The sequence below is a fragment of the Chiloscyllium plagiosum genome, chromosome 32 (assembly GCF_004010195.1).
Source record: "Chiloscyllium plagiosum isolate BGI_BamShark_2017 chromosome 32, ASM401019v2, whole genome shotgun sequence".
In the NCBI taxonomy this organism is placed as follows: domain Eukaryota; kingdom Metazoa; phylum Chordata; class Chondrichthyes; order Orectolobiformes; family Hemiscylliidae; genus Chiloscyllium; species Chiloscyllium plagiosum.
The window spans coordinates 16,101,981-16,115,846 of record NC_057741.1 but is presented as its reverse complement, the minus strand read 5'-3'; the positions used below and the strand labels follow the sequence as shown (position 1 = coordinate 16,115,846).

At 41.9% G+C, this 13,866-nt stretch overlaps 1 protein-coding gene across 4 annotated transcripts in view; it reads left to right on the top strand.

The window, feature by feature from the left end:
- elf2a (E74-like factor 2a (ets domain transcription factor)) overlaps positions 1 to 13,866 on the top strand; it is a 147,584-nt gene that overhangs the window by 111,679 nt on the left and 22,039 nt on the right. For 3 of the 4 annotated variants that reach the window (XM_043674094.1, XM_043674093.1, XM_043674096.1), the window contains 3 exons: positions 7,034 to 7,207; positions 8,630 to 8,716; positions 11,701 to 11,893. In XM_043674094.1, coding sequence (XP_043530029.1) covers positions 7,034 to 7,207; positions 8,630 to 8,716; positions 11,701 to 11,893 — 454 coding nt within the window. The remainder of the gene's footprint in view (positions 1 to 7,033; positions 7,208 to 8,629; positions 8,717 to 11,700; positions 11,894 to 13,866) is intronic. The other variant, XM_043674095.1, reaches the window with a different exon arrangement.

Sequence of the window (13,866 nt, the reverse complement as noted above, 5' to 3'; positions counted from 1 at the left end):
GGTTATAACCTAATCTGTGATCATCCTTGTAAATCTTTATTTTCTGTGCCTTTTTAATATCAAAATGTCCAGATAAAAAGGCAACGATAGCAATACAATACTCCAGTTAAAGCTTAACCAAGGCACTATATTAACACAGTTGCCTGTGTGGAATCCTTCAGGCAGCCCTGTGCCCAGGCAGCTTGGCAGGAGCATTGGTTAAAAGGCATTGTGCATTACTTTATGAATGCTAAGGGAGGGCCATTTTACAGGATGGGGAGGTACAGTAGGGTCGAGGTGGGAGGCAGATTTAATGATCGAGTGAGAAAGATGAAAACAGCTGGGCGAGAAAGATGTTCTTAAGGTGGAGAGAGGCTGCAAGTCAGTATGAGGAGATTGATGCCTTGAAGTGGTTAAAGTTTTTTCCAGCAAGAAGTGTTTGGAAATAAAGATAGAAATTCAGAATTTACATTTTGTTAAAATAAGAACTTCATTGTTCAAAAATGTTTGCAAAATGGTGTCAGGATTGGCCCAGGAAGACTGTGTCTGGGCCTGGAACCCAGATGTGCAGAGTTGTGACTGGGATGCAGTTGTGTTAAAACTTAAGGCCTGATTCAGCAAGATTCATTCTTTTTGTCAGAAATAAAGGGGAAAAAAAAAATTGGTTGTGTCTTTTAAAAATGCCTACCTTAATCTGTGCAGCCGAGTTGGAGTTCTGGCTGCGGCCTCTGTCTTTTAAAGGCTGGTTGAGTTCTGACACTTTATTTGGATGTCAGCTTACAGCTGCTCAGTTTATAGAGGCAGATCCTGTGGCAGGGACACCTGGTGGCCAAGTGTAGACATTTTAACACAGCAAACGTAACTGTTTCAAACCAGCATCATGACGAGTTTATTGACTTTTCAATCCAATGAAAAGGCTGATCAGATATATTGTAAAGTTGTTTGTGTTAGTCAGGGGAAATTACCTATATTATTCCTGTTCATATACAAGGCTGAAGGAGATTCTGACATTGCCAACTGAATCAGTAGGAATCTTGGTCATTATTGTAGTCATTACTTCGGGCTCAGTAGTTAGCACTGCTGCCTCACAGCGCCTGGGCCCGGGTTCACTTCCTACCTCGGGCAACTGTCTGTGTGGAGTTTGCACATGGGTTTCCTCCCACAGTCCAAAGATGTGCAGGTTAGGTGAATTGGCCATGCTAAATTGCACATAGTGTTAGGTGCATTAGTCAGGGGTGAATGTAGGGGAATGGGTCTGGGTGGGTTACTCTTTGGAGGATTGGTGTGGACTTGTTGGGCCTAAGGGCCTGTTTCCACACTGTAGGGAATAAAATTTCCCAATGGGTATATCCTGTGTATTGAAACGTGAAGGAATTGTGATCTTATACTCCCTCTCTTGTGTTCCCCCATTGCACTTTCGCTGTCATTTGCTCACTCGCGTTCTCACTCTCACTTTTCTTCTCACTCATGCGCACACTTTCTCGCGCTCACACGCTCTTGTTCTCACGCTCACTCCCGCGCACACATTTCTCACGCTCACTCCCGCTCATGCACACACGTTCTCACGCTCACTCCCGCTCATGCGCTCTCGTTCTCACGCTCACTCCCGCACACGTTTTCACGCTCACGCGCTTTCGTTCTCATGCTCACTCCCGCTCATGCACACACGTTCTCACGCTCACTCCCGCTCATGCGCTCTCATTCTTACGCTCACTCCCGCACACGTTCTCACGCTCACGCGCTTTCGTTCTCATGCTCACACCTGCTCACGTGCTCTCGTTCTCATGCTCAATCCCACTCACGTTCTCTTGCTATCAGCTGTTCTCGCTTTCTCTCGCATTTTTGTTTTCTTGCTCTCTGTCGTGTGCTTGTGCATTCAAAATATTCCAGTTTTCTGGGAGATTTCCAGTGAATTGGAAAACTGCTAATGCCATGCCTTGGTTCTAGATAGGAGGGGAATTGGGAAAGGTATTGGCCAATCAGCCCAGTATCTGTCAGTATTCCAACAGTGGCCTAACCAATGTCCTGTACAGCCGCAACATGACCTCCCAACTCCTGTACTCAATACACTGACCGATAAAGGAAAGCATACCAAGCTCCTCCTCCACTATCCTATCTACCTGCGATGCCACTTTCAAGGAGCTATGAACCTGCACTCCAAGGTCTGTTTTGTTCGGTAACATTCCTTAGTACCTTACCATTAAGTGGATAAGTCCTGCTAAGATTTGATTTCTCAAAATGCAGCACCTCGCACTTATCTGAATTAAACTCCATCTGCCACTTCTCAGCCCATTGGCCCATCTGGTCCAGATCCTGTGAGATCTAACCTTGCTCACCAGTCTCCCATGGGGAACCTTGTTGAACACCTCACTGAACTCCATATAGATCACACTTGTTCAGTAGAATCAAAAGGTGCACTTGTTCAGCTGGAGAGAAACGCCAAAATAAAACGTGGGGAGAACATACAAAATTTGCAAAGACAGTTGCTTAAGGCTGGAATTGAACCTAAGTCCCTGTGCTGTGAAGCAGCACTGAGCAACTGTGTCGCCCCCTTTTTAAAATAACCTTCAGATGTGAAGCCTTTAGTGACAGATCATGTGATACGCAGTACAACTAGATGGGCTGAGGGCGCCCCCTGTAGTTGGAATGACAACAAATGCAGCCCAGAATACGGCAAATGCTGCAGAGGAAACTCGATTACCCGAATTTCAGATTATCTGGCAAGATTGCACGGTCCCGATGCTTGGCTAAACTGTGTTATCCAACATTCGATTATCCCCACAAAATACTCCCCACTTGTGTTGTTCGGATCATCAAAGTTCCTCTATAATTAGTTAAGAGCCTGATATCAAACAGCTCTTCCAGGCTACAGTGCGGTTTTTCCAATCATCTGTTTTCTGAACAATGATTAGGTTGCTTAAAACTATTTATGTCACATCAAAAGCAGATTGTAAAAATCTGTGTTTACCATGTAGGCTTGGCTGTGTAGAAGATGTGAATAAAAGATATTTTTTAAAAAGAGACAACTTTAGACAAAGTGTGTCTCTATGACTGGGAGCAAATTCTCATTCGCGTTGGAAAATATGTTTGAAAACATTATGTATTTATGAACACCACCTGTTCACCAAAAGACACGACCCATTATCACTAGTTTCTATACATACAGACAAAACATGACCACACTTTGACTGGCACAACACACGTCCTAGGACAGGCGAAACAAAGACACACGAGAATTCTTAGAGTCACGACATTCTAACCAGAACTCCATCAATTTAGATCATATCTACCCTCTCTTGAAAAAAAGAACCAGTAATGACATCACCCACCTGTGAAACCATGACCTATAAATAGAGAGGTGGGACATACCACCATCAGTTCGCTGGAGACTCTCACTGATGATGCTACCTAGTATGGTGACGAAACGTCTGAAAACAAGCCTTCCAGCTCAGCGAGCAACCTTACATACTTATCATTAACCTAAGCTACAGATCTTCTCAAAAATTGCTAACATTATGTATATTCACGAATCTCATTGATAGGGAGCTTGCATGATGCTTGAGGTTTCTGACCTATTTAGAAGTGTATAAAACAAAAATCAGATGTCATCTGTTGAGCAAATTTCCTGATTTGCACCTGCAGTATTGGAGTACTGAGTGTTTCTGTGATAATACTTGCTAATGTTTTCAAAACCCTTTCACCAAGCAAGCATTAGATTCCTGACCATACACAACTACAGCTACACAGTCCTTTATCCGAAACCCTTGCGTCCAGCTGGTTTTCGGAATTCAGAATTTTTCGGATTTCAGAATAAGTGACAGTTTCACGGTGAAATAAAAAACATCTTACCGAACAGCAGATGCACCTGAGAGTACTAGGAGCCCTGAGACAGAATTGATGCCTGCCAGTGTTGGGCCACGCCCCCACGTCACATATGAGTGACATGGGTTGAGTGGGTGTGGAGTTGGGTTAACTGTTAGCACATCAAACAACCTTGTTATGGAGAACAAAACCTCACAAAAAGAACTTTGGATTTCTGAGCTTTTTTGGATTTCAGGATTTTGGATAAAGGATTGTGTACCTATACTATGCTGCAGAATTAAGGGGAGTGGTCAGCTTAACACACAGTTCAACCTTGGCAACAAAATAATGTTTTTTATGTGTTATAGTATAATGCTTATGTAGCTTTAAAATTGCATATTCAATTTACTATGAAGTGATCATAACCTTGGCTTATCGCTGCCAAATTGTAGCCAGGATCTGGTAGTTTCATTTTTGTTAGACAGTTCTCCATGATTATAGGATGTTGATAGGAGAAATTGCAACTACTAGTGCTCAGTATGTAATGTATGAATAATGTCAAGGGACCAGCAGATCTCCTGTGGTATTTTTGACTCAGAATAAATCTGTCACTGTACAATTGTAGGTTTTGTACAGTTGTCTGAATGATAGACAGTCAGTCCTACTACAATGCAGTAGTTCCATTCTCGTGCAATCCCACATTATAAGAAAATCGCGTAATAGCAGCACCATTAAACGAATGTGGCCAGAATCCTGTTATAATCCATACAATGCTTTAAAAGTTAACGCTTTAGAAAGTGTCCCCAATTTGTCAATCATGTTATAGCGAGTTCATGTGAACAAAGTTTATGTTATAGCAGAATGACCTATATTCTGTTTCTGCATATGTATCGCTCATTTAAAGGAACACTTCTCCTGCAAATACCTCCCCTCTTACTTTCCTTGCAATCTTGCCAGATAATCCGCTATTCGGATAATCACATGCTGGATAATTGAGGTTCCTCTCTCATCGCGGGTGGCACGGTGGCTCAGTGGTTAACACTGCTACCTCACAGCACCAGGGATCCGGGTTTGATTCCAGCCTCGGGTGGCTGTCTGTGTGGAGTTTGCACATTCTCCCTGTGTCTGCGTGGGTTTCCTCTGGGTGCTCTGGTTTCCTCCCACATTTGAAAAGATGTGCAGGCTAGGTGAATTGGCCAGGCTAAATTGCCAGTAGAGTTAGGTGAGTTCGTCAGGGGTAAATGTAGGGAAACAGGTCTGGGTGGGTTACTCTTTGGAGGGTCGGTGTGGACTTGCTGCGCCAAAGGGCCTGTTTCCACACTGGAGGGAATTTAATCTAATCTCTGGATATCCAAAGGATGCAGGCAGGTCTTTGATTTGACAACTTCTATGAAAGCAGCAACTTCTGACTGGGTATTGCTCCATCGGGCTGCATTTGAAGTATCTGCATGAGTGAGGGTTGAACTCTCAAGTTCCTTCCTTGCAGATTGTAGGTGAGGAAGGAGGAGGTCAGAGAAGGAAATCTCTTTCACGTGAGGCCGCAGAGGGAGGAATGAGAAGCCACTAAACAGGTTATAATATAAAGAAGTGAAACCAAACCAGGATACTAGAGGAGAGGCAGCGGAGGATGACTGTCTGGTTGACCTTGGCCTAAGGTTAGGTCAGTTAGCAGGGACCAGCTTTTAGTTTGCAACTGCATTTTGTGAAGATTGAAACCTCAATTTTGAAAGAAGGGAATTGCATCCAATACACACTTCAGCACCTCTAGCCTTGCTAAAGTACTTCATGTTCAATCAATAGTCAGCATTGAGACACTGGAGAATCCCAGAGAAATCATTGCAGTAAATGACTGACTAATCATTTGTTTTGTTGTTTGAGCTAAGTAAGGCATGTTGGTCAGGAGACTGAGGGACGTCTGTTCCTCTTTGAGCTCTATCAGGAGATATTTTAATGGCAATTTGGAATTAGATTAGATTAGATTAGATTACTTACAGTGTGGAAACAGGCCCTTCAGCCCAACAAGTCCACACCGCCCCGCCGAAGCGCAACCCACCCAGACCACTGCATTTACCCCTTACCTAACACAACGAGCAATTTAGCATGGCCAATTCACCTGACCTGCACATCTTTGGATGAGGGAAATTGGTGAGGATTAAAGAAAGTTTGAAGAACTTTATTAGTTGTTAAGCTTAATTCATTGTATCATGCTTATATTGCAAGCATGTACATAAAGAACTTGTCTAGATTGCTTGAGTGAACCTTAAAGCCTCTCATTAATTGGGTTTTAAGTAATTTAATCTAAACTATCATTGTTTTGCATGAATGTATGAATTCTATGAAATGAGCAGCTGATTAATTTATTCAGTCCAGAATTTTCCCAGGTATTTTCAGTAATCTGGCAGACATTGCTTGGCATATTATCTTGATCAAGCTGCAAGTCCTTCTGTCTTCTAGACCAAGTTAAATATTGTGTGGTGCTTTAAAAGTTGCCCTTCGCCATTAGATCGAGTTTTTGCTTTCATCAGCTCTTTAAATAACACAAACAGTGTATCTTGAGCTCCTCGAGTCACCTTGCACATTTTTGCACATTTTTAAAACAGTGTTTTATGAATTTGTATAATGCTGAACTGTGGATATGAACCAGTCTTGTTTTCCAAAGTTAAGATTTACTGATCGATAGGATTGACCACAGAAAGAACAATAAAGAAGTCAGCTCTCAGACATTACAATTTTCAATTCGGTTTATATTTTTGAGAGGCAACTTGTTTTTTTTTTAATGTTGTCCCCTTTTGATTTGATTAAATTACTTGATTTCGACTCATACTCCTTATTGCTCTGAGTGCTCTTTCAGTACTAAGTAACATAGTTAGGCACTATTCAACTTCAATTTTGCTTTTTATGGATTGATCAGTGCTCGAGGTACAAGCTGGTATAAAACGATACCACTGGGAACCTGTGATGAATGTAAACGGGATGTTGTTGCTTTTGCTTAATTTAAAAGGTGACACCTTGTACACCCAATTCATTGTTGATTTGAGGCAGTTTGTGGTTATTCAGGAAGCGCTTTAGGTTGCAATAGGGGAAGGCATTGATTATCAAAGATGTAAGTACCTTTGTCGGAAAGTGTAACAAGTTGAGTACTGGGTATGAAATGTGCCCTGTCTTCAGGGCCATTTATTTTTATTTATCTGTAAGGTGTGGATGACAAATATACACTATGTTAGGTTTAATCTTTTTAAACTTTCTTGTGTAGTCCAGGTATTTGTGCCACCCTGTGTGTCGACTCCAGAATTTGTTCATGCCGCCATGAGGCCTGATGTGATCACGGAGACGGTGGTGGAAGTGTCTACAGAGGAGTCTGAGCCAATGGACACGTCTCCTGCGTTACCACTACTAGAGTCCCCAGAGCCAACTAAAAAGAAGAAAGGTACAAGGCATTTTCAGCATTGCAAGTAGTGAAATGTCCAGAGTATCTGGACCTTATCTTGAATAGGGCATGCTATCTGCTGTTTGTTGGGGAGAATTTACACATCTTTTTCCCCCTAAAAACATTTTAAGCTGAAAGTGGTTATGGTTTGTAACTCAGTACATTTGATATAATAAAACAAAACCCTCTTTACTGATAAGGTTCCAAATGGAAATAACTTTAACAATTTTTAACTGACTTTATACTAGCTGCAGGTCACAATGTTAAATTACCCCTAACTGGCATCATTTGACACTGATTTGGTAATTTCACTACATGAGGTTGGCTGGTGCAGGGGAATGAAACTGTTTGTATTAATGCATTTGAGATTTTGCAATGAAAGTGTAGTTAAGACACTACTGCTTTTCTGCGTGTCTGGCATCTGTAGAAAGGTTAATTTTGTTTTTGATACTTTGCATGAAAGATCCATTCCCCAACATTGACATTTTGGATGCAAAAATTGAACAAAATATTTGTTTGCAAATCATTACTTTTGAAGTTATAATGTGGTACCAGGAAAAGTTTTTGAGTACTGATCCACTACCAACTTTAGTGATGGATCTAGCTGTCCACCTGGGCCTTTTACTGCTGTGATTGTTTTTGTGTTGTGATTGACAGTTATTTACTTTTTTCTGTTTTGACTAACCTGCCCAATGCTCTTGGTTTTAGGTCAAAATTCAACCTCTATATTGTGGTTAAAGGTATCGTTTTGTCTGACATGGAACTGTGGGAATCTACCCTAACCTAATCTATTTTAATCTAAATGTATGAAGACTCCTGCCTGTAAATCTGTCAGTCAGAGTAGGGGTTGAAATACCACAGTTGGGATTGAGGGGGGAGCTTGAACGTTTGCAGCCAAATGGATGTCAGGTGACACTATGCTGTTACAATTCCACCCCCCCTTCTCTCCCCCCCCCCCCTCCCCCCGCCAAGTCACCTTTGGGTACTATGCAAGGTATGGAGGACTGATTATGCCCACAGAGTTGTGTCTTAGTTGAAGTCAGTTTCTGTTTTCACTCAGGGATTGAGAACTTGAGAAATGTTGGGGTCCAAAATGGCTGAGGGTTGGGAAGTTGGGAAACGTTTTTTTTCCCCAATTTGAGCCAAGTGCTTACGAGGAAATTTCACTGGAGTTTTAAGTAATTTACTGTCAGGCTGAAGGCCGCATCAAATTAAGGTTTTTAAAAAAGGTGTTTTTTCTCATTTATGAATAAAGTAGCACTTTGAATTCACGATCAACCGTAGCAAAGCCACATTCTGCTAAGTTGTTTTCTGTAACTCTCCCTTTCTTTTCTGAAGCCGTTCAAGTATATAATTGAACTGGGGCCAGAGTTGCCCTTTTCACTAATTTATAGTAAATGAACATTCCAATGTGTCTTACAGCTGGTCGAAAACCAAAGAACCAGCAGTCTGGGTTGCCAGATAGTCCGTCGGAACTGTCTGTGAAAAAGAAGGCTAGAGAAGGGAAGGGTAAGTGTAGCTGTCAAAGGCGAATTCCCATACTGTCAAAACCACGGGAAGGGAGAGGGCGGGAATTCGGAGGATTTTGCACTTTTGAGCAGATCAGTAAATTGATGGGGGTGAGCCTAGTTGAAAGTTCACTACCAAACATTTAAATCCAGGTCATATTTTTGGAGGCAAAGCACTTGCACAAATGCGCCCTTGTTCTATTAATCACTAGTAGCTTGTTACTGAGATAACGGGAATTGGTATAACACAACGGGCTGGCCTGCAGACCACCCACATTGGAAGATTACAGGTGCTGGTGAACCTGTATAACCAGCCTGGTATCTCTTTAATTTGTGGAATTCCTTTAACTCAGCTGACAAACGTACCATCTTAACCCCTTTTTGAGCTTTTCGATGGTTTTGCATTTTAATTGCTTGAAGATGTTGCTATTCCAGAGCGTTAATGTGCTCGGTGGGAACATTTAGCCACTGAAACAGAGCCAGGCAAAGGCTTGGCTTCCATTCTCAATCTGGGCTGAGTTTCTTCATCCCAGTCTGCGCTGTTGTGTCGACAGGGGGAATGGACTCAGTTGCCTCCAGTTCTCACACACTGGGATTGGACAGTTGACTGCCCCTGATAAAATGGAACATGAGTGCGGCGTTGCATTCCTTTTGCGGTCAAATGGTTCACTGACCCTTATCGTTTAGACTCTCACCTGAAGTATGATCATTGAAAGGGTTCAGAAAAGATTTACAAGGATGTTGCCAGGGTTGGAGTATAAGGAGAGGCTGAATAGGCTGGGGCTGTTTTCCCTAGAGGGTCGGAGGCTGAGGGGTGACCTTATAGAGGTTTACAAAATTATGAGGGGCATGGATAGGATAAATGGACAAAGTCCTTTCCCTGGGGTCAGGGAGTTCAGAACTAGAGGGCATAGGTTTAGGGTGAGAGGGGAAAGATATAAAAGAGACCTAAGGGGCAACTTTTTCATGCAGAAGGTAGTACGTGTCTGGAATGAGCTGCCAGAGGATGTGGTGGAGGCTGGTACAATTGCAACATTTAAGAGGTATTTGGATGGGTATATGAATAGGAAGGGTTTGGAGGGATATGGGCCGGGTGCTGACAGGTGGGACTAGATTGGGTTGGGATATTTGGTCGGCATGGATGGGTTGGACCGAAGGGTCTGTTTCAGTGCTGTACATCTCTATGACTCTATTTGCCTGAATGTACTGCACCTTCCCCCAAATCCCAGACTTCCACCTCAACAAAGAACCTAGGCCTTGGGAGAGAAAACTAATGGAGTCACAGAGCAATTGGCAAGTAATGAAGGATTGGGGGGCGTTGTGGGCATGTTGCACTTTGCACAGAGGGGAGGTCATCTTCATGTGAAGAGAATGATATTCTCTTGATTAATTTGAATTAAAGCCTGGGAAGGAAAGGGGTGGAATCTATTCTTTCTTTACAAGTCCCTTGGTGCTTCTAAGTCCTCCAGAGTGCAGTGGCAAAAGACAGGAATGGAATTGCTGTAATCCTGCAGTGATTGAGGGCATTCCCTGGAAGGGAGAAGCTTAAAAGAATTTGTGAAGGATGCTCAACGTTATAAAACCGTTGATTTCGACTGGGGTGAGTTGGTACAAACTCATCACTTAAACAGCAAGGGAAGGAATTTCTTTGCCCACGAGCTTTTTAAAAAAAGTGAGTGTGGATTTATAGAAAATAGAAATTTCAAAATTTATTGGTGAAAACATGAAATGGGCAAAGTCGTCCCCCCTCCCCCAACGTCCATGGTCCCTGCTAGGAAGTCACATAAGCTATGTATCAGGAATGAGAGCGCGCAGATTTAGAGTAAATGACAAAAGAAGCAAAAGCACCGTGAGGAAATAATAACTCTTTGGGTAAAAAGCGAACATCTGGACTGCACTGCCCAAGAGTCAAAAGAGAATTAGATAGTTGTTTGATAAAGAGGAATGTCCAGGGTTACAGGGAGAAGGCAGGGGATTGTGTAAGAACTGGTATAGACGTGATGGACTGAACGGCCTCCTGTGTAACTGTTTTACGAGATGAGTAAGGATCTTCACAGCCAATGTCCTGCTATAGTTGCTCCTTAAGTTTGCACTCTGAGAAAGACTTTGAAGGTAGGTGCCTGAGGATGACGGTGCTGTGTAACCAAGCAACAGTATAGGACAAAAGCAAAATACTGCGGAGGGAAATCTGAAACAATCAGAGAATGCTAGAAAAACTCAACAGCTCTGGCAGCATCAGTGGAGAGAAAGAGTTGATGTTGCAAATCTGGGATGACTCTTGTAGAAAACTGAAAAATTATACCAGACTCTGTTTCTTTCTCCACAGGTGTGGACAGACCTGCTGAGTTTCTCCCAACAGAATTGAACATTTGCCTTTGGGCGAAGCCAGGAGGATTGGAATTTAGGCAAACCCTTTATTGCTCTGTTAGAAGCTTGTATTTTGTCCTTATCCTCAAGATTTTAAAATGGTCAAATGGAAGCGCTGTTTTAATATAATCCTTTTCCGTCGCAATTTAAATAAAATTAAACATTTATCAGAAAATACAGAACGATCCAGCCCTTGGCATTACAACCTTCACTTACCTTGCAAGTCATGCTGAATCTACTTGGTGGTCCCTTTACTCCTCACTAAAATCTCACTGTCTTACATAGATCCTGTGGTCAGGAGCACCCATGTCAATCATTTTGAGCGACTTCTCCACTGACATTTGTCAGCTTGGGCTAAGTAGGTGAGCAGTAGCTGCTCATTGCCTCACGTCTTGGCAGATATTAGTAATTCCGCGGGGATCGTGAAAGGGAACTTAATTCTGCAAGCTGCTATTCTCATTGTGTTCTCAAAGCTGGAAGTTTGCTGCCTTGCATATGAGGAATGTTGATCAGGAATGTATGCTTTATTCCCACTAGCTTTAACATGTGTCATTAACTCTTGAACTTGCACTTGTCTGGAGTGAGCTACTCATATTCTGCTGTGTTTTGCTTCCCCAGGGAACACTACTTACCTCTGGGAGTTCCTCCTCGATCTACTACAAGACAAAAACACCTGCCCGCGATACATCAAGTGGACTCAGCGGGAAAAGGGCATCTTCAAGTTGGTTGACTCTAAGGCAGTCTCCAAGCTTTGGGGCAAACACAAGAACAAGCCAGACATGAATTATGAGACAATGGGTAGGGCACTAAGGTAACAGCGCCTTTCTGAAAAGAAAATTAATAAATAAAACTGTAACCTGCAATGGCCATTGAATTTACAACTTTGTAGAATTTATCGATTTCTGAAAATAATGCCTTGGTGTAAAGAGAGATTTCATTTTAAAATTAGTTTTCTGGGTAATTCTGAAGTGAATTTTTGTTTTAAGTCATCTTTGCCAGTTAAGTCAAGGTGTTTGATTGGGTTTGTTAGTGCATTGCAAACTTCCCTTGCAGCGGGTGTCAAATCAAATTAGCTGTTCACCGCTAGTGGGTGGAGGAAGGGAAATTGACATGTTCATAATGTATTTGCAAAACGTGACGATTTAATGGTCTACAGAACACATTAAATATTCCACCTTTTAATGCGCTAGCATTTAAACGGATAACAAAACTAAGTGTTGCGGTTCAATTAACTAATAGTTTGAACAGAGAATTGTAGTTCTGAATTGCTGTCGTTCTCCCATCATTAAGGGCATCAGAAACATTGTATGTTCACTTCAAAGATGTCCTGTAACTTGCACGTACCTCTCCAGGAGAGCCACGCGCTTTGACATACAGCCTTATTCTGCCTTATTGAATTCATTCTTCACGTCTGTACAGTTTGTGCTTTTTATTCTGAATTGACATGAGCATCTCATGGTTTGTTATATTCGCATATCAAGCTATTTTTAGCACATTATTACTTTGACAGCAACTAGGGCATCACTTTCTCAAATGTGAGGGTGTACCAGGTGCCCTGTACTACTTTATTTGCATTATGCTGACATTGGATTGCATTTGGGGAGGGATACAAAGTTGCTAAATTGATAAGAAATGTAGGCTGTTATCTAACTTGATACTTCAATTGGATTGGTTCACTCAAACTTGGAGATATTTTGGAAGACAAATTGTCTTTTTTCATCTGCATATTTACAGTGACTGTGGATGGGAGCAATCTACTCTCTTGGATGTGAATGGTATAGGCACCCTGAAAAGGGGGAGAAAGTATAACGTTCAGAAGATTATAGTTTTTTCTCAGCAGAATTGTTAAGTACTTGGCTTTCAGATGGGTCTGTTCTGTGTTAACCCCTGTTTGAATTTAAAACAAATGCCCCAAAATAGCCTCAACTGAGAGCTGTTGGGTGTTCAGAGAAAAATATCAAAATCTTAATTTGATTAATAGTGACGTGAGGAACTTATTCACTTGACTTCATATTAATAAAGATTTAAAGAAAAATACTTAATAGTGAAGAAGGAACATTTGAAGGCGCATAAAAAAACTAAGTAGGGCTGACTTTTAGGCTGTGCTGGATTTGGGGCAAGAGTCTGAGTCCTTGATTCGGCTCAAGGATCACTCAGTGGACTGTAAACGCCTGGCGTTTGACGATGATAACTTGTCCAGCACGTCACCTTGGCACCATAGCACCTAGCCAACTTGGCCTGGTATCTTACTCATTCAGTTTCAATTAAAATTATTGCATGGCAGCTTATAAAATCTGGTTTTCAGACTGTTTTGAGGCTCTGTATCTGCATTAGGAGGTATCACTTTACAAGTTACTGTAATGAAGACTTTGAATACAGATTTCTTAGCTCTGAGTTCTGGGCTGAAAGTCCTCCATTTGGTTCAGTAGATTCAGTAATTCTACAATTCCACCATTCCCAACATTTCACAATTTATCGGACGTTTTACAGATTGTGATAACGTTTGCACAAATGTTGGCACTTGAGCTTTGTGCACGTTTATATGCTTTTGTGAGCCTTAATGGCATCACATTTCAACAGCCACTTATATTTATATAGCGTATTCCATGTGGTTTAAAAATACAAAGTGCATCACAGGAACATAATCAAAGAAAGTTCAACAATAGGATGTGTTTGGGCGGGAGACAAGAGCTCTGTTGAAGAGTTTGTGTTTGAACAGAACTTTAAAGGGAGAGGGGGCGGTGAGGTAAAGGAAGAGGGGGAGTGAGGTACAGGGAGTGAGGG